Genomic DNA, 25,180 nt, shown 5'->3' with positions numbered 1-25,180 from the left:
AAATGTTTGGAAAAAGAAATCGTATCTTACTTTAAAACTGTTTTTCAAAATTCAAAATTAATCAAGAAAAATCCCATAATTTATTAACTATAATACAATGATACGAATTACCATTTACCGAGCTATTTTGCTTTATTCTATGTCGTAATTGGTAACATGAATGCGTTTAAAATACATTATATTATTACCTATATAATACAAATACGTATTTAACTACTTGAATGGAAAAAGTATTTAAATATAATATTTTTCAATAAAAATTTAATTACAACTATAAGGAAATTAAAAATATTGCGAATTCTTAAACTATTTACTAGTCCATATCGGAGCTCTTCAAACTATTTAGTGTTTAGAATTTTTTATTTGAAATTATAAAATCGCAAAATATGTAGGTATTTAGTTCACAAAAAGTATACGAATTTTATTTCAAGATATGGAGATGACTCGACTGATCTACGACAGTTTTCACTTTTAGGAGCGTCTTAGTTTTGTGACGGTCGCTGTAAACACGTGCAGGTTTATCTATTCAAAATTACACGAATACCTACTCGACATTTTCCAGACGCATACGAATAGCATACCTATTATACGCGTTTACAGGATGTAGGTAGATATACCTATACAACGTTTTATCGTATTATACCAAATACAGACGTTTAAGAAAAAAAAAATGAATAATTGTTATACATTACGTTTAATAATAATAAACGGAAGGCCGACGGAGTTGGGCGATGACGAAGAAATGGAAAGGCGAAGACCGCGGCGCTGCAGCGTGCAAACGGCGGTGGCGGGTAGCGACAGCAGTGGCGGTGGTGAGGTCGTTAAAAGAGAGTAGTATCTAGTAAATTATTCGCAGCCAACAAGAAATTCAGTCCATTCGCGAGTGTTGGTCCGACACGAGGACCCGCTGTCTTTCTTCCCGAGTCGAACGGTTTCCGGCCACCGCTGCCGTCGCCGCCGACGTAGTAATAATATTATATTAATCGTCCGTCTCTCGTTCGTTGAAAGTAAAACAAAATATATATAAAAAATATATTTAATTTTTCTTCTCGACGCTGTGACGTTATAGTAGCGATAAAAAAAAAACTAAAGATAAAAAGCGATTAAAAAACACGCGCAGTGTCATTTCATGTGAGCTCATCACATCGGTAGACGACCGCCGCCGTCGGTTTTATCGACGTCGTTTTTGTTTCATTTCTCTCTTATATAGTTTACATTTTTATTGGACTGCAGTAGTTACGCTCCCGTGAAAATGAAGCATCATTACCATGTGTGGTGTTTGGCCGTGTTGGCCGCGGTATTATACCTGGCGCCGGCTCCCGCAGAATCGACCATAGTCCTTACACACACCAATATGGAAAATTCCACAATGTACGCTGGGACTAGAGTCAAGAAACGAACAGGTAATAATAATAAAACCGGTAAATATTATATGCATATTAGAAATGTATCAGTACAATCCGTGCTTGTGTACAGTTATTGTGTTATTCCATTTTTATTTGATTTATATAATATGCATATAAATGCAGTGTTTAAAAAAAATTTTAAAACGAAAATTAGACTGATTGAGTCTAATAATAACGATAATATTATGATAATGGTTAATGAGATTATAAAAAATATTTTACACAAAAAATGTGCAGTTGCTGTTAACTGCTATTTCTCTATGTAGGTATTAAAATATGCTTATTGTAATTAAGCATTTCCAACTTCATGAACACTCGGTATATATAATGTACATTGCTCAAATACTTAAGATCATACAGTTTTAAGTAGTGATAGACATAATTGTCAATAAAAATATCCACGTTCGTTGAAGTCTCCAACTTTTACAAAAGTTAATTTTTTTTTACGTTATGGTAACTGTGTTTTAACGCACTCGTTTTATTATTAAAAAAAAAAAAGAAAATAAATAATCCTAAAAATATATTTAAGTTTATAATCAAACGAGGAATAAAGACATCTGGGTAAGATGATAATATTATTATTATGCAATTCGGAGGCGGGAAACGGCGGTCAACGCGATTCGATTTACGATGACATTATAATATCTCGCGATAGTCTTCGAAGTGACATTAACAATAATAGTATAGATATTAACATCACAATAATATACCTAGCGGAAGAGTTATTTAATTTCCAATATATATATATATATATATATAATTTTCTTTAGTACGCATTCAACATCTAATAGTTTCCAATTGTCAAGAACATCATTATAACATAATGTATTATATTAGGTATTATACCTATCTATACACTATTATTTTGCTTGTAATACGCATTTAACGAGATGAACGATTTCGATGCGTAAAGAATTTAAATAAAGACATAAAGTGAAAACTCAATACCACGCGCCAATTTATCTTTATTAAAAATAACACTCTGCCTGTGCATATTATACGTATCATAGTTGCAGCTTGCAATATGATATTATTTTTAATTTGAATGTGCCCAAAAACGGCACATTATATTATATTTTTATCGAAAAAGTCATAATTATTATATCATCACTGTAAACTACACTTTATCGTTTCCGGGAGCAATTTATCTGCATATTTCTGTTTTCATACTATTATCTTTATTATTTTCGTCCGCTGTTTATTTCGAACTCAAACGACTGGAGGTTTATTAATAATATTATTGTAATCATACTGTCCGAATAATGATTCATTGACGATGTATAGTGCCTCGTGCGCAACGTTACATGTTGGCTGTATTGGCCGTTGCTCCGCGCACGGAACAAGCAAATCGGGACTACGCAAGTCACGAGCGAACGCTGCGACATAATACGCGTTATAGACTTGCATTTTCCTTACCACATAATATTTTCTTTCCATTTTGATTTGTTTCTATTCGTCCATACCCTACGTCATACACCGGCTGGTCTGGCGGTATAGCGCGCCGGGCCTTTCGCGGATCTACCTCGATACCGCGTTATATGCGAATCGTGACTGTCGCAACTAGCCACCAGGTACGCTGCGTCGGGTTCCTTGTGTACATGCTTTTCCGTGTCACGGTCAGAGTCGATATTGCAATCGTTCATATATACACGAGGGTACCGCTAGTGATCCTTGGTGGTCTGATGGGGAATAATGTAACAATTAGAATAAAAAAAAATAAATAAATAAAAAAAAAACAATTATCGACATGGTTTGACCTAGACCCGGTCAGAGTGTCAATATATTATAAACCGATATTTGCATATTATTACGAGAAAATAATATATGTTCTTCGAAAATCCATACAGTGATCGCCGTTAAAAAATATATTGCGGAGCATTAATAATAATAATTACTATATTACCTAGCTGTGATAATTGTCACGTATATATTGACGCCGGAGCGATGGAACTCATCGTCGGCTATTGTGTTCAGTGAAAATAGAGACAGAAGTTTGTCGTTTTCCGCAACTGCGTCCCAGTTACATTATTTTACGTAATTGAATTATTATTTTGACCGTTGACTGGTCGTCTAGCTGATCGGTATAGTATCAAACCTGCTTTCTAACTAATATACGTATTATAACGACGTTTTTATTGAATAGAAAGTGAATCTGAACAACGGTGAAGATTAAATGTGTCGCATAACATATATACATAGGCATATAACTCATAAAACAATAGGAATACACGGACATTACAGATTTTTAATATAAAATCAAAAACGAACCTGTAAATCCGTTAACACGTTGGTAAACGAATTGGAAAGATATATATATATATACGCCTTATATTAGAGTGCTGAATGGCCAAATAATACGTAAAAGTGATCACGGATGTTTTGGATTAACATTATACACGAAACACACGCACTTAAGTGGTTTTAGACTATTGATTAAGAAATGGCCAACAAAAAAAGAATATTTTCGAAAACCCTCTTGAACTAATAATGTATGGATTTTCTAAAGAAAATTAAATTAATTAAATTAACATTTGATATGCTATTTATTCGTTAATGAGCAATTTTATTGCTGACGAGTGTTTACTACTTAAATTTCTTAGCTATTGAACCAAACCGAATTTAAACAACAACAAAAAATAACATTTACTTTATTAAAAACCGCGTTTTATTTATGATATTTAAAATAATTAAAGGCCGCTGTATAGAATGTAAATTTAGAGAATTTACCAATTTTATGCTAAAATCGCGTTTAAATATTTCTAACCTTATAGATATGCATCACAATATATAATAATATGTGAAAACACATAATACCATTATCACGAATCGCCAATCAAATTTAAAACAGCATTTAAATGTTATATGGGTACTTACCGCGAAATACACAGTTCCTGCTGCACATAATAATACATACACGTTGCACGCTTAATAAATTACTTACACGAGTATTATTATTTGTGAAAATATGTAACTATCATAAATACGTATTTAAGTCGTTATTATTTTAATGTTACGTGTATGATGTTATGGCGTTTAATAGTATAATAAGACGTCTATATAATGATAATTTCCAAGGTAGATAAATAATTTATTAATTTTACTTCATAATACAATTATTATCACGAGATTACTGGGGAAAATAACCATGTCCGAGTTATTAGAATTAAGTAAACATGTTGCTTTGTTTGATTGCGCGTGTTAAATTGAAATGTAGGTAAACAGAATCGGAGACTTGTGTTTTGATTTGTTTTATTCAATACCTACAACATAATGATACACCAATTGTAATTATTATTTTTGACTTGGTGCCCGCGTAATTGTCTTACCATGCGTTGAAGACCCGGCCACTTTTCTTTTCCTTTCCGATTCTATTATTTCTGATTCTGGCCATAGTCTCGTAGACTATTTTATATGAAAAAGATAGACTACTCCTCAGAAAACAGTCGAAACATAAATGTATAGAAATATCAAATACTTTCATTTTTTTTTTCATCAACTATGTTTTCTGTATTTATATAACATACCTTGGTATATATATATATATATATTATGTGTATGTATAATATAATATATATGATATATCAATGTACATTATATTTATATATATATCAAGTCATAACATAAACCAGGATCACCAACTGTGAAGCTATGATTGAATTTCCGTCATGACAAAAAATTAAACCCGATATAGCATTATATGGCATTTATAGCCGCAATGGAACACTCATCAATTCAATACCGTGTACTGTACCTGCATATATGCTGCAGCAGTATTTTTAAATTTCGTTCTGAAGGTGAATCCAATCTTCGTCGAAAACCTGAATAATATTCACGGATATAACGCTCACCGCTGCAGTCTGCGGGTCAAAGGTCTCGAGACCGATATACTTTACCATGAACGTTAAATATTTAGGGCAAGGATATCGCATTGTTATGCTGTGAGTGATTTAACATATTATTATTAATCATTTTGTGTGATATGAACAAATACGAATTTCACGAAACACGTGTAAACATGCGAACAAACAGCTAGGGAGGACGAAAGGAAATTCTTGAACCTAAACCTATTATTTTGTGTGTATCATCATATTTAATACGAATATTATGATATATCCATTATCCGCATAAATGAATTGATGATAATGAACCAAATTATAAAATGGGTTATTTATTGAAACGAGGTTGCACTATGATAATAGTATTGAGAAAGAAAATCAATTGTCATTTTCACACGATTAACTGCGGAACAACGTAATGCTGTGAAATATTGTGAAACGTTACTCCATCGGTAGGGTTAAGGTTTGATTATCAGTCTATTTCGCTGTGTCGCCAGCACGTGTACCTACTGATAGTTTTATTTTTTGTTAATTATCTATTTACAAATAATTGTTAATCGTTTCCGCCGTTCGTTGACAGATTATCAAATATCCATCATCGCCGCGATTTACACAATTATTGTAGGCAGCTATAATAATATGATAATCATATTAATGACGGTCTGTAATGTGATGTTTACTCGCCGCGGAGACTTAAACGGTCGGCTCGTAATCGCTATAATCTGACCTTATAATATACTATACATAGTTTTACACTGGTGCATAATACATATTATTATATACTATAATGAACTGGCGATTATTGGTCATGATAAATATTATTAGAATGTTGTATGCGATCGCACACATGTTTACACGTGTTTAAGTGTATTTAGTACTTACTTAAACAAAACACACGATATTATAATGTGTGTACGGTGAACACGTCTGTTATTATATATGCTATGACCACGTGCGTGAATCTTTTCCCAACTTATAGTCAATTCTAATGCATAAAGGTAACGAATCGATTGTGACCGATCGAGACACTATAATATATTACATCGATAAACGATTTAACGCACTTTTGTTTTCTGTTCAATCGGTTGTCTTTGACGTGCGTTTAAACGATTCGCCATGGATCTGTGGACAGTTAATGACAGTGTCAATGTTTGTTTTGATAGAATATATTATGGATAATAATGTATTATATGTAACGACAACAAGTACACTATGTTTGCCTTGAACATTCCACGGCAAATTTTACGCGTATTATGAAATATTTAGGTGCTAAAAGGCACACGCATGTTCGTTATTACTTATTAATGTTATTGTTGTGCACTTCTGCGGATTTGATCTAGTATGCGTTACAAACGAAATGTTTTTTTTTTTTTTTTACCGACAAAAATATCATATTTCAGAATAAAATTATGTATATATGTGTGTACGTATATATGTTTGTCTATTTTCTAGTACTCTACTACGATGTTAAGCAATCAGACAAAATATATTTTAAATTTGTCAAGCCCCTTGGTTATTTAGGTACCGTACCTATATCTATAATATTAATATTTCAGTGTAAAACAACTATATATTCGTACGATGATATAGGCATACGGACGACAATATTATACTATCCGGAGTTTAGTTTTATAATTTTTATACTAGTCTATATCGCATAGTTTAATAATATTATTTTCTTTGAGAACATAAATATTGATATTAGGATACCGTTGTCTACAAATGGCAAACTACAAAACCAGTTCGGTTGCCATGTGCTATCGTGTAGGAACACTTATACTTGGCATGGACGGCATTAACCGTTATAACTTATAATTATATTATAATTTATTATATATCCATTATAATTTATAATATATGTATATATAGTATGAATTAATTATAACGACTAAAATGGATTTTTTTTAAGACCATTTCAGTTTTTCACTTATTTATATAATGACATTTAGGAACACATAATTTTGCAACTGAATATTGGAGTTTACATCACACGAATTATTATCTTATATTATCTCATGAAATTAAGTGATATATATTAAATTTTGACGAAATAAATATTATTTTAATTAAATATAAAACCGGCAAAATACATTAACTTAATCTTAAGAGATAATAACTCTTTATTAAAAAAGTGGCCGTAGAATTTTGACAACAGACCCGTTTTACAGGTACCTAGTTATATTAATAATATTTAGTTATAGACGATTACTTTACATTTTTTTTTTTATTATTAATACGAAAAGAAATTCTTAACGTACTTAATATGCAAGAATTGATAAAATAAAACTTCAAATTCAAACCATCCATTTAGTAATTATAAAAAAAAAATGGCGATGGACCGTATATTTAGGTACGTTAGGTACAATCAACTTTTAAATCATACCTACTAAGTTGCCAATTGATACGAATTAGTTATAATATACTATTATATATTTTTTTAAATGCGCGTGTACGAGTGAAACATAAGCGTGTGTGCGTGCACGTGTTTGTGTGCACGTGTGCGGCATGTGCGTGTGAGTAATATACACAGAAATATGCGATAGGTGTATTCAGTTTAATCATTTTTGTACATAAAAAAATAAACAGTTATTTTTAATACTGGTGAAATGCTACGACCAGATGCGTACGTAGGATAATTTAGTTTCAGCTAAGAATTTAAATGAACTCGAAAACCATCGAAGAAAGTGTTCCGAAACCATAGGCCATTAAATTTTGTGCCATTGCGGTTTTATTTTATATCTTTATATATATACCTATACTACTAACGTAATAACAATAATAACGTCACATTGGATAATCTTCGACATAGCTTCTGCATTATTTACTGATATACAACACACCAATAGTTTATATTTTATACTATATTATATTATTCAGTACTATGAATGATTAATGTCAACATGTCTATTCAAATAACTATTCTAGAATATATTGAAACGTATTATTCGTATAGATATCCAAATAAACTAATATAATATGTAAAAGAGTGATTTTTTTTAATTTAAAAAAATTAACAGCTACACCGATTATATAAATTACCTATTATAATAAGAGATAATAAATCTAATTTTAATAAAGTTAGATAATTAATTATAATATTAATTAATAACCAAATAATATATTATTATTTAATACTATTGATTAAAATACTATATAACTTAAAAACGTCCAACTCAATGCACAATACCTAATAATAAAACGTATAATCGTATAAATCTTGTGTATCGTCTTCAAAATAATGACACGAATACAAAGCAAAAAACTGAAAAAGAAACACTTTAAAATACTATATCGATTTATACAAAATACATATCATCAACTCAGCTTCTAAGAGTTTATTGAAACGTTTTAAGAGTACTGTACTGAGTGTTCCATCACGTCATTAAACCGTGCAGATTACTTTATAGTTTTCATCGGTATAATAATATGTAATAATAATGAGTAGTCTGCGTTATTACGGAGTTTTATCAAAATGTAACCAACAAGTTATAAGTTTATAACAAAACCTGAATTACTTGTAATTACTAGAATTACTGAACTCTTCTATATTAAAACGTATAAAAAAGAAGAATCGTTATTAATATTATAACACAAACATAATAATGTTTGACGTACAAACACTTAAATGCATTATTATAACGGTGCTCGGCAAAAATTTTTTGATTTTAATTTCTTTGCAAGATTAATAAACTTTATAATGATATTGAGTGAGAGTTAAAGCAAGTTTTAAGGCTTAAAAATGACGTCAATAAAGGGAAAGCACAATGAAACCTGAAAAATGTTCAAAACCTGAATTAAAATTCTACCATGGCGGTCAGTCGTAAAAGGTGCCCTACAATGTTTTTTCGCTTATTATTGAACGTTTTATTTTTTATTTTCAATAACATTTAAAATCTCTCTTTTTTTACCGTCACATGTATCGTTTGTTGCCAAATCTTATTTAAAATATTTCATATTATCATAACCTCCATTATCAATAGTATACAAAGTCTAATGTAGAAATAGTAGTATGATATAAAATTGTTACCAACAATGAACTCTATGGAAACAATATATTTTATAAGCATTATAAAATACAAATGAAATATATTTGTGTGACGCCAATATAATTTTACAATACTTCACTGGAGTAGTATAATATGTTCAGCGAATAATGTATCTAATCTAAATAGGACTATTAGCACCGATCATTGAAATACTTTGTTGTGTGTCAATTGCACAAACGATTCCTAAAAATACATATTTTGTGTATAATGTTTATGTTTATTATCATTGATTTTAGAACTGACGAATCTGTTTTTGCGTTTTGGATTTTCTAGTTTTATAAGTGTATAATAATAGGTACCTAGCTAGACATTTTTCTTATTTTCATTTAATTTTTTTTAGAAAAGTAAAAATTGACATTACAATATAGTTGCAACGATCGTACAACTAAATAATTTTGTAACGTATTAACTCTTAAATTAAAGACAGTTTTTGTATTTTTAATAAATAAAAATAATTTTTGGCGCAGTCGCTGTATACAGCGCAACATTGATAAACGCCGATTTAAATGCGGTCTTAAACAAAACCACCCAAAAATATATTTCGTTAAATTTTCCATTTTGGTTTGCGCTTATACATACAAGTTGATACGTATGTCTCTGAAGTAATTAATTACCAGTAATCCCGCTGCACATTTGATATTACCCGTGTAATTGCGTATTTATGGTACTATCATTAAATATACTGTATCGTAATATCTTTTCTTAACGATTTAAAACAAATAACCGCAATACAATTCCTAATGCCGGTCAAACATATCATTAATTTTCACCGGTAAGCGGTTCATATTTAAAGAGGACAATTAATAGATATTAAGATAGTGACATCAAATATTAATAATGGGTTTAGGAATGGATCGTGGACTGTATAGACTATCTTAATATGTAGGTAATCCGTTTTTGAAATTTAAAATCATTATATTATTATTATGAAACGTACAGATATATAGGTATAGATACCAAGTACATACGTGAAATTTGATGTTAAATTTTTAAACGCTGAAACAATAACTGAAATTCATCAACGATGAATAATTTTTAAATAAAACCAATATTAAGAAAAATTATCGTTTAAAACATATGGTAATATATAAGCATATTATAACGGTAACATAAATTATTATAGTATAGTACCTACCTTTAGTGTTATACCTATAGGTGTATCGTTACAGTGACAATATTATAATAATATAATGCAATAAAATATTATTAAAACGTATAGCACGATACATATGCATTTGGTAAGTATAATAATATATACAAGTACATAAAAATATATTAAAATATTACATATTTAAGTAAACACTTTCACTAAAGAATTTCTCGAAATAACATAACATTATTCTGTAAAAAAATATGTTTGAATAAAATAAAACAATACGTACGGTCGATCAAACAGAGAGATAAAATATTATGAAAGCAACTATACATGGGTACCTATGAGCTATAGATAGGCATTAAGCAGGTAAAATACCTTTATCACGAATATGAATGAAAACTAAACCGTTTTATAGATTCGTTACAAAATATGATTTTTTTTATTATTATTATTATTATTATTATTGTATTTTTTACCAACAATTTAAAGCTATATCAGCTTCCGTTCGGTTGCAACATGATATTTTCTACAGCTATGATTAACCTGGAGAAATTCACATTGCCCGGGTGCCGCGGTTCGATGCAAGTGAAACTAATTACGTATGCCCCTGCCGCTAGTCGTGGGTGCCAACAGAAGTGTGAAATTTGGCGTGTGGTCAAAGTACACATTGATCGATGGATGTCCGATGTCACTGATCGATTGTGTTTTCAGAGTGGTGGTCGGACGAGTAGGGGGAGAGAGGAATATCGAATAAACTGTGCCGGCTATTGAATAGATGTGATTTTTATTTTATTTTTTTATGTACATTTTCGGAATAGTAGCCAAGTCACGATTTAATGGAAATATACAGAACGTGTGAAACTTGTTATTACTTTATATTATCTACTTTAAAACATCGAAAATTCGGATTAGAATGTCCCTACCCTACATGTATACAGTTCAGATACTTAAACATTATAAACTGGGCACCGTTTTTTAGAGTAATTTTAATAATATTATAATAAAATTATATATTGATTTTAATTTAGTTATTAACTCGTACGTTAAAATGTAATAATTTCAATTCAAATACATTTTAATTGGATATTACTACGACTGATTTTAAAAACTAAGTACATAAATATATTTAAAAATTAACATTGATTCATGACACGTTTAGGTTTAATTGGAATAAATCAAATATATCTATATAATATAAGATAAATACAGAAAAATAAATGAAAAATGTAGGTTGAATAAAAGTAATAATATTTTATTATGAAGCATTACAAGTTATTTATTTACTAGTAAATGAGAATAAAAACTATGTAGAACAAAAGGCAATTCATCAAAAATTCATAATCGAATACTTAATAATTAATATTGTAACAAATTTAAATTTAGTATAACGAAATACAATATATATACGAATCAATTTATAGATATTATCATATGCCATCTTGAAAAATCAATACTTTATTTATTTATTTTTTTAAACATAATTCGGGTACGACACGCGTCCTGCAAGATATCATTTTATAAGATTTTTTAACGTTATTTCGAATTAGCTACATTCGAGGGCTGTTGTACAAATCTAGTATAAATGCTTAGAAAGTTTCAAATACGATCGACATCCGGTTTGTGCGGTTAAATAAAAATGTAATTAATGAAGACTAAAATTATATCTTTTGTGAATGCTATTAATGTACAGCTATACAGCTATAGTAATCAGTACTCGTTTATTATAACATGTCATATAATAGTATAGTAATAGTGATAAATAATTTAAAACGCAATATAGATAACTACTTACTGTAAATAGTCTAAAAACTAACTATTTTGTAACAGAATTAAAGTATATTTTATACTAAAATGACTTAAAATTATACGAATTGCAATTTTTTTGTATACATGGCCATACAATTTATTAAAATTTTAATTAATTATTTTCCACTGACTTTTATTCAAAATTCTATTCGAATGGGTACCTATGTCCTATACACATATATTCGTAACAGAATAGGACTTTTTCATGTCAATACTTACATTTCAAATTATGACACGTACATTTTTTTGATAATATATATCTTATATCTATAGGTATAGGAAAATATTTTATAAAACCAACAGTTATATTCATAATTATTATAATGACTCGCGACGGACGAACACGACGTAAAATATCAGCTACTATATGTTCTATAGTGCGATAGGTAAATAGTACTTGAAATAATATTGTATATTATGTATGAAAAAAATTAAAATTCCTAAATCACTGAGAGCATAATTTTCTGAATAACTATAGGCGTAAAATTAACTAATTTATGGTTAATGAAATCCATTAATTTATTGTTAGGTGTAATACAATTCTTAACGCCAAGGCTGAAAATTTAATAAAACTATAAATCCATAACGAAATACATACAAAAAAAATTATTTTATCAAGTTATATTACGTTTATATGATATTACAAAATCAAATATTATACATTGTATAGTATACACCTTTCAACATTATAGCAATATTGAATTCAATTATTTTTATTTAGGTACTAACTATAATTATTATGATTACTATTATACTAACCGTATTGTATAGTATACAAATATATTATCTATATAATATACTAATAAATTAGTAATTTTGGAATTTGACAAACTCTGTCTATGACCGATTCACGATCAATTGCAGATTGACCATCACGAAACTTTTAGAACACTGTTTTCACGTCACCAAAGAGTAAATAAATTATCCAAACAAAATCCTCACGGATCGATTTGAAATCTGAAAGCTGTAAGTTCATGATCGTTATGTAGACCGACGAAAACAAAAAACTTCTATGAATTATTAATACATTCGGAAATTATGCCGACTGATTCGTCCAGTATAATGATATATTGTTCACATCATAAAATGGTTGTAGACTTTTCTACATAATGGAAAATGATGGTTATTTTCTTTTAAAATAAAAAAAAAAATACGCGCGTCTTTGATTTCTACACGTCCGAACCGGATTCCGTGTTATTTTTTAGTGATGCCATTTGCTATTACTGTGGCAATTTACTATCTTACGATAATAAGACGTTTTGAGAGTATTATAGAAACCGTCGGTCGTCCTCAACCGTTAATTACACAATTTCACTATAGGCGCGTGCCCGGAAATTTTTTTTCTTTTATTTATTATTATTATTTCTATATTTATATAGCAATAATAATCTATATTTATTTTACACTGATCGAAAAGTCGTTATTACTAGCAATGTATAAAACTTCGGTTAAAGAAGAATGCAGACATACCAAAGTAAAAAATTTCACTGTATTTCTGTTTGCTCTTCTAATAATTAATATCTCAATTTTAAACGAATGCCCAGTGGATAATTGTCCTGCAGCCGTCGCACCGTTTCCAATATTTTTTATAATTAACTGTACCTATAATAATTTCATATTACACATTTTAATAATTTATATACCATATTATGTAAATACTATAATAATCTATGAATATTTCACGGATCTCCAAATTAAATTATTCTATAGATACTCTATGCACAATACACATAGATCACGATTCCCGCTAAAATCGATTAATATTGAACTCTGAGAAGTATTACTCATTAGTCATCGAATACGGATAATATACAATGCATAATAATTTGTTAGTCGGGTAACTAACTGAATATTATTTTGAACAGTTAATATACGTATAATACTTTAATAGTGAATTAATGCAATGCAGTTTGTAAATACATCTGAGTAACTATGTAAATTGAAGACAATCGAGTTGTTGATTGAGGCATGAGTAGGTATATATATTTTTATCGATAATTCAGTTTCAATTCTTGCTTTATTCGTTATAAAAAAACATTCATTTACAACATTTAAAAAAAAAATACGATTTTAAGATATAAAATGAATCCGTCCGAGTCTACTTCGCAAACATCCGGAGTTAAACAACGAAAGCAATGGGATAATAATACAACTTATAGTAATAGTGCGCAAGTCAATCGTTTGTTTACAAAACAACAAAACTGGGAAATTAATATGAACAACAAAATAGTTAAGAAGAAAATTGATGCAGCTATGACAAAGCCTAGACGCCCTAGATCTTCATTTAAAACACCAGCAGGAAAATCTAGTACAGCTATAAACCAAGCTAGGCAAGCTAAAGATATACTAAACGCCAACCAAAAAATGGCCGCCAGACTAAAAAACGTTAAGTCTACAATCAATAAATAAATGCTATGAAATGTTTTACCTTTATATAACATGTTATAATATGCTGTGATGATATTTGCCAAAATATTAGACCGTTTTAAAATATTACTAAAATTTTAAACAATAAATCTTATTCGCATTATAGCATTACATGAATTTGTCTTATTTGAGGTCAATAATATTTTTGGTTAACTAAACCAATGTCACGTCGAAATATCATATTTATTAATTGTTTCATCTATCGAGGAACTCAAGTCCAATCATGCCGTAGATCTTTTTCGCTTAACTTTCATTGGGTCGCGTGTCTATACAAACAATAATCTTAAATCACTGTGCTGTGATCTGTGAATAATAATAATATTACGATCTAATTTTTACGACAACTCCATTTTAGTAAAATCTATTTCAAATTTCTATTACAGTCTAAATTTGGATTTCAATCTTGATCTTTAATTTTGACGGAGTATACCATATATGTGTATATTGTATATACTTTAATATGCGTATATATATTGTTCTATTTTACATAACATATTCAAGAGTTACGATATATAAATGCAATAACAATATGAATTGTACACTGAATAACAGCACCGTAGTAATAGTCAAGCATGTATGATAACGTACTTATTCCGAGACAAAAATATCAAAACGATTACAGCGCGGGGTGAGAGATTGCGAGATTTTGATTTCCGGGTTATGCGAATATCAGCCAGTGCACAATAATTGTCACTGTAAAGAAATAATAATAGTCTATTACGCAATCGAAAGATAAATAATATATTAACATAATTATGATAATAATGAAAGGTGACGAATGAGATAATATGTTCATTATTTTAACCACAAACGGTTACGAATTAGATATATACATATATTTAATCGTTTTTAAAACCAATACAGACCTAATATGATATAGTATTATAACATTTATAACTATACGCACTACTTCATTACCGAATTTGGGTGTAATTAAAATAATAGAATAAAAACATAACCTTTTTGATCTGCATTGAATAATTTCAATTATGTGTTGCAGCTATGACAGTAGTAAATAATAAGTGGCAAAACGCAAAATTAAAAACGATCACGTTCGATTTGAAAACAAATAGAAAACTCAATTATTCATACTTTTAAAATGTAAAATAAATCATTAAACTCGTTATAGCTTCTTTGTCGATACACTAATTTCTAATATTAGCTCTGCCCCTGGAATATTTTTCTCCGAGCTGTGAGTTAACTCTAATAAAAACAGCTGAATAAAAAAAATAATACAATCACTATATATTGTTAACATTTTAAACATAATTTAATATACATATTATTGTAATCCTTCATCAAATACAATATTTTCAATTGATTTTTCTTCGAATAAGCACTCCACACTGATTACCCACGATTTTTGTATCGGGAAAATGCAACGTACAATTGCAGACCATGAATAAATAGTATTTATATTATAACCTATATTTTACATATAACATGTTACAAATAAAAAAAAAATGTTAACAATAATAAATGTACTGTATTAATTGGTACAAAAAAGTAATTATTTGACGAAATTATTTTTTAAAACTTTTGTATAATTATAGGGAGATAATATTATATTATACTAGCCACTAGGTGTGTATTACACGCGTTTCAATATAAAAAAAAAACTGCACGGAAATATAACATAATAATAATATAGGTACACAATAATGAAATATTATATGGTATTATCATTAACCCGACTAGAAACTTTTTTAAAACATTTTATGTTTACGGTTTGTTTAGTTTATTTTTAAATTTAAATAATTGGCTCTACCCGTTAATTTCGAAGCGTATAAATTATCAGTAAATTATTTACTATATACTCGAGTAAGTGATTTGATTTATGATATCTTTAAATTAATAATAAATACCTACTTGTTATGCGTTTTTTCTTTCAAACCATATTTACAGTATTTAGTGTTTACTTCTGAATAATAAACCATATACAGAAAAAAATAATATAATAATAATAATATAATATACGTGTCTATCAGTTCTTTTAAAAATTATTACCAATAATGCGATAGACTTTTAATTCAACAAATAGTTATAATAACTACGATAATAATAATATTTACTGTGCGTGTTTCGAAATCAACAATATATTATAATATCGTTGCGTTCAACTATAATATGTTTTTCAACGTAAATTAACCCAACTGGAAGTCGTGTGCGGACAACCACGTTCTTTCGGGGTTGTAATCGTATATCTGTTGATCTCGAATAATAATAATAATTTTGTAATAAATCACTTGCGTGTGTATACAAGCGTATATGGTCATATAGATATTATTATATATTATTTGAATACGCAAATACAATATTGCAAACGTTTGACTTATTACGACAGTAAACGGTTTTGAATAGAACTATTGAAACATTGTTTGTAATGTCTGTATATTATATAGGTACATATCCTTTATGCCCGTAACATTCCGATTACCTTTCATACACATATAATGTATATATAGTATATACCTTATATATATATGCATGTATGTTTTATTCTTGTTCACGTTTTAGAACGTACGTTTTAGGAAATACAAACACCAGTTAATCCGTAACTCGTGTAAGCAGGATTACAATTAAATTACTATTATGAATGGAAAACCTAAATGTTTTTTTTTTTATAATCGATATTTTTGAGCAATGAAATAGTGCGTTTATCTTTATACATACATCGGACAGATAAACCGTATTTTTCGTATTGTTACGATAATATTGGTTAATGGTTCGGTTTGTAACAACAACAAGGTATTAAATCGTTTTTCTTTTTAAACATAGAAATCGTGTAGACGTATACTACATGTATACATAGAAGAATACTAATTGTATTTTTTACGTCTCAATGAACTATGCGTATACATATATACATATATATATAATCATATCATAATTTATTTACAACACTTCGGTTATTAATAATCGTATAATTATTATTTATGTTTAGGAGGTGAATCGAATGATCAAGCAACTGCAGAGTCGTATTGGACACCGGGACATGTTCAAAACGCACAAGAAGATGACTCGGCCTATGTTCGGCCAGAAGACTATTTCCCATCGGCCCACGGGCTTGTACAAACTCACCCAGCCACATTCTCCGGGTTTGGAAGTAAATGATCTAAAAATTCAACATAATAATAACGAATATTTTTTGATAAACGTGTTGTTTTCTTTTTCTTTTCAAAAGGCATTTCTGAACCGTCGCACGGTAATCTGCCGCCTTTGGGGTATTCGTCACTAGACTTCGACAAAAGAGGTCTCGACGAATTGCGTAAGAACTCTGAACTTTCGTCACCCGAAGAATGCGCGAGAGCTTGTCGCGAAGGAGAGCCACCCAGAATATGTTATTATCATTTCACCGCAGAATTATACAACGTACTGGGAGCGTAAGCATCTAACACTATTATATTATTTCGTCGTCTCCGGTGTCGTACCGGTCCCCATACACCTATAAGTACGTGTAACTTATCATTAAGCACATTAAAAACGGAACATAATAGACGTCACTAGCTATACACCTGTATATATATAGGTATTCCAATAAACGCGTTACAACATTCCCACCGTCAGTTTTTAATTTAGTGATCCGTTCGTTATTATCATCATCATCATCATCATCATATTATTATTATTATTTTGCCACGTTTTAAACGATAACACACATTTCTTTTGTTTGAACATAATAATATAGAGCTTGTCAAGTGTGTACGCCAAACGCTACCAATTCTTTGTGGAGCCATTGTCAGTGCATATTAGCTGACGGTGTCGAAAGAGGAATGTTGGCTGTGAATCGTATGTTGCCCGGTCCAAGTATACAGGTATATATTATAATAACACACGTTGATATACATATTATTATTATTATGTATTATATCCACGCGGTGTTACGATATCGTACATATTGTATTTTCTTCTCAACGTGGTTTTTTTAATTTTTTTCACTCACCGTTCCTTTGTATTCCGCTCGCGTGTTACAGGTCTGCGAGGGAGACAAGGTCGTCATCGACGTGTTGAACCACATGCACGGTATGGAATTAGTGATCCATTGGCACGGACTTCACCAGAAAGGAACTCAATACTACGACGGTGTCCCGTACGTCACCCAGTGTCCGATTCACGAAGGAAACACGTTCAGATACCAATTCGACACCAACAGCGGCACGCATTTCTGGCACGCCCATTCCGGTAAGTCTTGATAGTTGACCGTCAAAAACCGATATGATATCTACTCGACAACTCGTATAGTCGTATAGTGTTATTTGATTTGTAATGCACTCGCATAGTGCATACAATGTGCATCGTGCTTCGGTCGCGTCTATATAACAATAATAATATGCACTCGACGTGCGATATAATATTATTTACCTACGCGCCAGTATACCTTAGACACTCGATCAGGATTTATGATTTGTTGTTTTAAAAATAAACAATATGCGTACTGTGCGTATATGCATGAGCAGATCAAATTCACATTAAAAAAATTAATAATATATAGTCCGGGTATTCCTATCCGGCCGACCGTGATTCACACACATTAACCCAGTTCTAGTTCCACGATATAGTGTATACACGTGGCCTTATGTAATGTAGTAGCATTAATATTAGTAGTATAGTATATCTACCTACGATTTAGTGAAAGTCATTATATTATTATCTAAACAAAACCACTTAAATTAAAATGTTTCAATCAATATAGAACTAAAAATGAAGTGTCACTTGTAATAAACGGTTTATGGACAAAAAATATAAAATATGAATTTCCAATAAATTTAAATGCAAAATGTGATTTAAACATATAACTGAAAACAAAACGTTCAATCTACAAAAATATGCAGTGTTCCGACAGTGTTTTAGATATTTTCCACTAGTTCGTATACAGTCAATTAATTTATTACATTTGAAAAATATAACAAACAGTTTCATAAATCAGTGAAAATATGACACATACGTTTTTATACATATTACTTCATGTGGTATATGTAAATTGTAGGTATATAATATAATATTTCTTAAAAATTGTTTATAAATAGACCCAAGTCGAGGGAAATACTTTTGAATTATATTTATCTACAATGACATAACTTTCACAATCGTTAAATAAAATATGTTAATATAAATATAAAACCATATAATAATTTGATAGTTAGTACCTACATCAAATACTCGTTCATTCAATTATCTTCACTTTCTTGTGTAAAATAATTAACATAATCGCTATCCATTATGAATTATTTTAAATTGTACAAAACAACTAATAGTTATATAAGCCGAACAATTCGCAATTAAATAATAATAGTGTCAAATATGAATATTAAATAGCATGTTATTATGTCATTGAAATTAAAAATGTTATTTTTTGCCTTTATTAAATCGGATTTAATTGAATATTTTTTGTGCAAAAATTAAATTCGTTATTATAATAATCTGAATATTTAATGATAAAGGTGTACAAACGTTAATTGCCTGTTCGAATACCGACCGTCAATTTTAATATCTATGAAATATGTTCTGTTGGTTGGTTCAGCCGTTCAATTTTAGACGACCATAAAAGGTGTTCGAATTACTATTCACATTTACTATTTCGTTACAATGTGTTCAATCTTTAAACCATAAATTTTCATATGACATACAATGAATACGTACAAATAAAATTCCAGTTACATAATCAGTTCCTTAAAAACAGCCATGTACCAAAGAGGCCCATATAATAAATAATAATATACATTATAATATAGTATATTTCTTAATGTAATTGTATTTTTAATAATAATATAACAAACGTAGAACTTTTTTTTGCATACTTTTTAGTGATAAAATGGTTGTAGTATGCTGAAAAACTATTGTATTATCGCTCGATATTTACAAACGTTATTATTACATTTTTTAGGACTTCAAAAGATTGATGGTATCTACGGTAGCATTGTTGTACGACAACCGCCATCGCAAGATCCCAACAGCCACTTGTACGATTACGATTTGACCACACACGTGGTACTGTTGTCCGATTGGCTCCACGAAAATGGAATGGAACGATTCCCGGGTAGATTAGCTGCAAACACCGGCCAGGATCCCGAGTCTCTATTGATCAATGGCAAAGGACAGTTCACGGTGAGTGCGAACGAATAATCTTTTTTTTAGATAACAACGGACAGTAAAATACTTTGCTATACGATTACAGGACCCCAACACAGGATTCAGTACTAACACACCTTTGGAAACTTTTACCATCACACCGGGTAGGAGATACAGGTTCAGAATGATCAACGCCCTAGCATCCGTCTGTCCGGCCCAAATTACCATCCAAGGACATCCGCTCGTGCTAATCGCTACGGACGGAGAGCCTATACAGCCGGTGGTCGTCAACACAATCATTTCATTCTCGGGTAATGTTCAAACCGATTAATTGTTTTTTTTTTATTATTATTATTTATTACGCGTAAAATGTAGAGTGTTTTGTCATAATATTTTATATTTCATTGTGACCTGTAGGAGAGAGATACGACTTCATCATTAACGCAGAACAGCCCGTTGGTGCTTATTGGATTCAAGTCAGAGGTCTTGGTGAATGTGGTAACAAACGCGTACAACAATTGGCCATACTCAGATATGCGAGAGGACCATATCAGCCGAAATCAAAGGCTCCCACTTACGATGTTGGTTTACCTCAGGGTGTTGTAAGTGAATATTAATCATTAGTCACACAGTGAATACCTACGATATGATTTTAATTTATCTACAATCTATCTTGCAATAGGTAATGAACCCGTTGGATGCCGTTTGTGATCGCCCCAGAACTGATGCCATTTGTGTGAACCAACTGAAGAACGCCAAAACTGTAGACAAAGGTCTTTTACAAGAGAGACCCGACGTAAAGATATTTTTGCCATTTAAATTCTTGTTCTACAGGCCTGACGAACTTTTCCAACCGCATCAATATAATAAATACTTGGGTACGTTAAATTTATTGCAATACAATATAACAATCAAAATGTTAATAATTGATTGAGACGCAATATTTAACAATATTGATTGAATATTACTGTCCATGTTTATATTTTATCAATAATTTGTGCAAAAAATATTTATTATTATTTTTTTAATTTTCAGTGGCTCCCGGTGGTGGAGACCATGTAATCAGTTTGGTGGACGAAATTTCTTACACCTCTCCGGGATCTCCGATGATTTCCCAGATCGATGATATACCTCCAGAATTATTCTGTAACGGAGATAACAAGCCAGCGAATTGTGGCAGAAATTGCATGTGTTCGCACAAAGTCGATATTCCTAGGCACGCCGTTGTGGAAGTCGTGTTGGTCGACGAAGGTAATTTATACGTTAAAATAACCTCGTAATATAGTAATAACAATAATAATATAAAAAATATGTTAAATCTACATTACTGTTATTATCGTTTTTCTCTAGTCCAACAACCAAATCTGAGTCATCCGTTCCATTTGCACGGTTACTCGTTCAACGTCATCGGTATGGGAAGATCGCCCGACAAGAACGTCAAGAAAATCAACTTGAAACACGCTCTCGATCTGGACAGAAGAGGACTTTTAGACAGGCATTTCAATTTGCCACCGCTCAAAGACACGATAGCCGTGCCCAACAACGGTTACGTCGTATTCCGATTCAGAGCCGACAATCCAGGTAAACGTCGTCGATTAGACTGTTAGACATACGCGTCGCGTTAAAAATAAATATATATTATATTATTAAACAGTATATATTATATTAATAACTCACCGTGTACAAACGTTTTACTCGTTCACAGGCTACTGGCTGTTCCATTGTCACTTCTTGTTCCATATCGTCATCGGTATGAATTTGGTGCTCCACGTCGGGACACACGCCGATCTACCGCCGGTCCCCGAAAACTTCCCGCGCTGTGGCGACTTTTTACCTCCGGTCAGTGTACACTGATCACGTTGTTCATAACACACGTCAGTTCAAAACTAAGTGCTCATATAAGTAACGCAATGCGGTAACCACAGTTATAGAAGCGACAAAAGAAAAACACGCGCGAATGTTTTTTTTTATTTATTTTATTTTAAACGTATATATATATGTGTGTATGTGTGTATATATATATACATTTTTGTACCCTAGAAATAATGTGTTATGCCATAACGAACATATATTATTTAAATGTGTTATTATTAGTCACTTGTTCAATTGTTTTTTTTTTCATTTTAGTATAAGTCATTTCACGATATTAATTATATAATGTACATGTATATAATTTTTATATCAAGCACAAAATTATCATTTATTTCTGTCTTGCCTCTATTATTATATACGTTTGAAGTTTGAAACTCATCAATTGCTTGCCAATATTATGTAAACCGTTTACTTTATATATATATACAACACAATACAATATGCTTAATACTACTTAATTCTATACGTCTAATTCATCTTGTAAATAATGATCTATATAATTAGTAGATTCTAGTTAATTAATGTTTTATGAATATTATCAATGTATAAATTAGAATAAACGTTATGTTTTAATGTAAAAATATATTTTGTACTATATTCTTTTTGTGCTATATAATAACAAAATCATTATTTTCTTTCACTAATTTTTATAATTAAAAATATGTCAGTTAATTTTAAATCTATTTTTGTTTTTGTTTTTTTTTTTTTACGAATAGCAGCCAATCAATTTAATACTAAAAAAATACTTTGACACGTTTTTCAATAATTAAATAAAATCAAAACCATCTTTTTTTTTAATCGGAATTATACACACTGATTTCAAACCAATTCAAGAAATCTATTTTATTTCAATAATTAATACGATGATTGACTTATTACATAATAGTAAAATACAAATTACATAATTTAATCATTTAAGAATAATATTGCCATCTATAAAAAATATGGAGACAATATTGCAACACTACTAACATTGATTAAATATACATACATATTTGATTAATGATACTATAGATATAATACGAACCAATTGAAAACCTCATTTCTTATATTATATAAAACAATACAATATGTCGAAATTACTATGTTAATAGGTAAATAGGTTATATTTGGCAGATCGGATACAGTGCATTTCCGTGCGTGTCTGGTGTGCTTAAAAAAGTATGATATGGTGTAATGGTTAAATTATTATAGTATGTTTGATGTCTATATAGTCATCAGTATTGCGGTCGCATTGTAAGATATGCGGTGGCGAAAGAAGCGTGCCTGAAAGTGGTTTGAAGTTGATGTATAGTATTCGCGCTATTCACTGCAACTTTATGATGAAATTCGATTCAAATAATGATTGAAAACCCTATACTGCATAAATTGTAATAAAATTGTTATTTAAAATTACAAAATGATTTGTCAATTATTATGTTTTTAAGGATAGACAAATAAAAATAAAAGTGTTTTTATTTTAAATTTTTCTTTATTTAGTAAATCAATTTTAAACGAATAAAATAATCACATACGTAAAAACATAGTTTTAAGGCATGACTAACACGACACCAGTTGGCAGTCGTATAACATAACGTCGCGATATCTACGACGGATGATTAAATAATTATTTTTAAGGCATTCATCATCATCATTTTGTTTAAGCTCAGGTTACCTAATTTGCTTAGCTCAATATATTAAATTCAGTCCTACATAAAACGAAATATATTACATTTTTTTTTCGATGGTTTTCAATCATACCATTATTACGGTCCATCGGCGTAGTAGGTAGACTACTAAAAATACATTTATGTCATCGTTGTGATGTAGGTCCTTTTCAGGACTGTTGAAACTGGACAGTACAAAGACATATGTATTTAATATTCTATGTCCACGTGGAAAGGCTGTGTGAGTATGTGTTTAGTAACTAATCATTAGTATGTGATGACCATAATAATGCAGGGTTCACATTCTATACCACGTGCATAGTTTAATTTATTCTAAATGTACCTTGGTAACGTGTTACAAACATGTTACTATCTGTTAATGGTATAATTTGGTTATATTTGTGTTTCTTTAAATGACTTAATGACTAAAAAGCCACTTAATATCGTGGTTTTAATGCTAATAATTAATTAAATACTTCTTCAAATTTCACCAATTTTAATAGTTTTTTGAACAGCCAACATAACAAGACCATTATTAGTCGATTCACGAAATATAAATACAAAGAATTCGACAAGACGTCTAATTTCCTAACCTTATACTTATTATACGTACCTACTAAATAGCAAACTGAAACAAAACATAACACGTTAAATATTACCTAATTATAGCACTTATAAAATCAATGGTAGGTAACAGAAAATTGTAGCACAGCTTCAATAAAAATATCAATATAATATCATAGTTACTGTTAGCTATACAATACGGCAGTACTCCAGTGTTCTTAACGATATAGCAGTGGCGAGTTATTCTGTACTTGTATACTTTGGTATCTCTAAAATAAAGACCAAAATTGTAATGTATAGTACATATTTTAATATATTTAAATCAATTTAAATGAATAGATTAAACGACGTCAAGATTTCAAAACTCGTTTTTTGTTTTTTATAACCCACGAGAAAATTAAATAAATTCCTA

The 25,180-nt window shown here is 30.0% G+C and overlaps 1 protein-coding gene across 1 annotated transcript; it reads left to right on the top strand.

Moving 5' to 3' along the window:
• Nucleotides 1–861: 861 nt before the first annotated feature.
• On the top strand, nucleotides 862–23,237 carry LOC132924943 (uncharacterized). Its single transcript, XM_060989382.1, has 12 exons — nucleotides 862–1,403; nucleotides 17,562–17,723; nucleotides 17,802–18,000; nucleotides 18,306–18,432; nucleotides 18,592–18,799; nucleotides 20,502–20,722; nucleotides 20,793–20,997; nucleotides 21,104–21,288; nucleotides 21,369–21,564; nucleotides 21,722–21,937; nucleotides 22,037–22,267; nucleotides 22,392–23,237. Exons 1-12 carry the CDS (start codon nucleotides 1,253–1,255, stop codon nucleotides 22,538–22,540), a joined length of 2,250 nt encoding a protein of 749 aa, XP_060845365.1. The 5' UTR covers nucleotides 862–1,252; the 3' UTR covers nucleotides 22,541–23,237.
• The last annotated feature ends 1,943 nt before the right edge of the window (nucleotides 23,238–25,180 follow it).

The sequence above is a fragment of the Rhopalosiphum padi genome, chromosome 1 (genome assembly GCF_020882245.1).
Source record: "Rhopalosiphum padi isolate XX-2018 chromosome 1, ASM2088224v1, whole genome shotgun sequence".
In the NCBI taxonomy this organism is placed as follows: Eukaryota; Metazoa; Arthropoda; class Insecta; order Hemiptera; family Aphididae; genus Rhopalosiphum; species Rhopalosiphum padi.
Note: the sequence above shows the minus strand (reverse complement) of the source record. Positions and strands in the feature narration are given on the sequence as shown.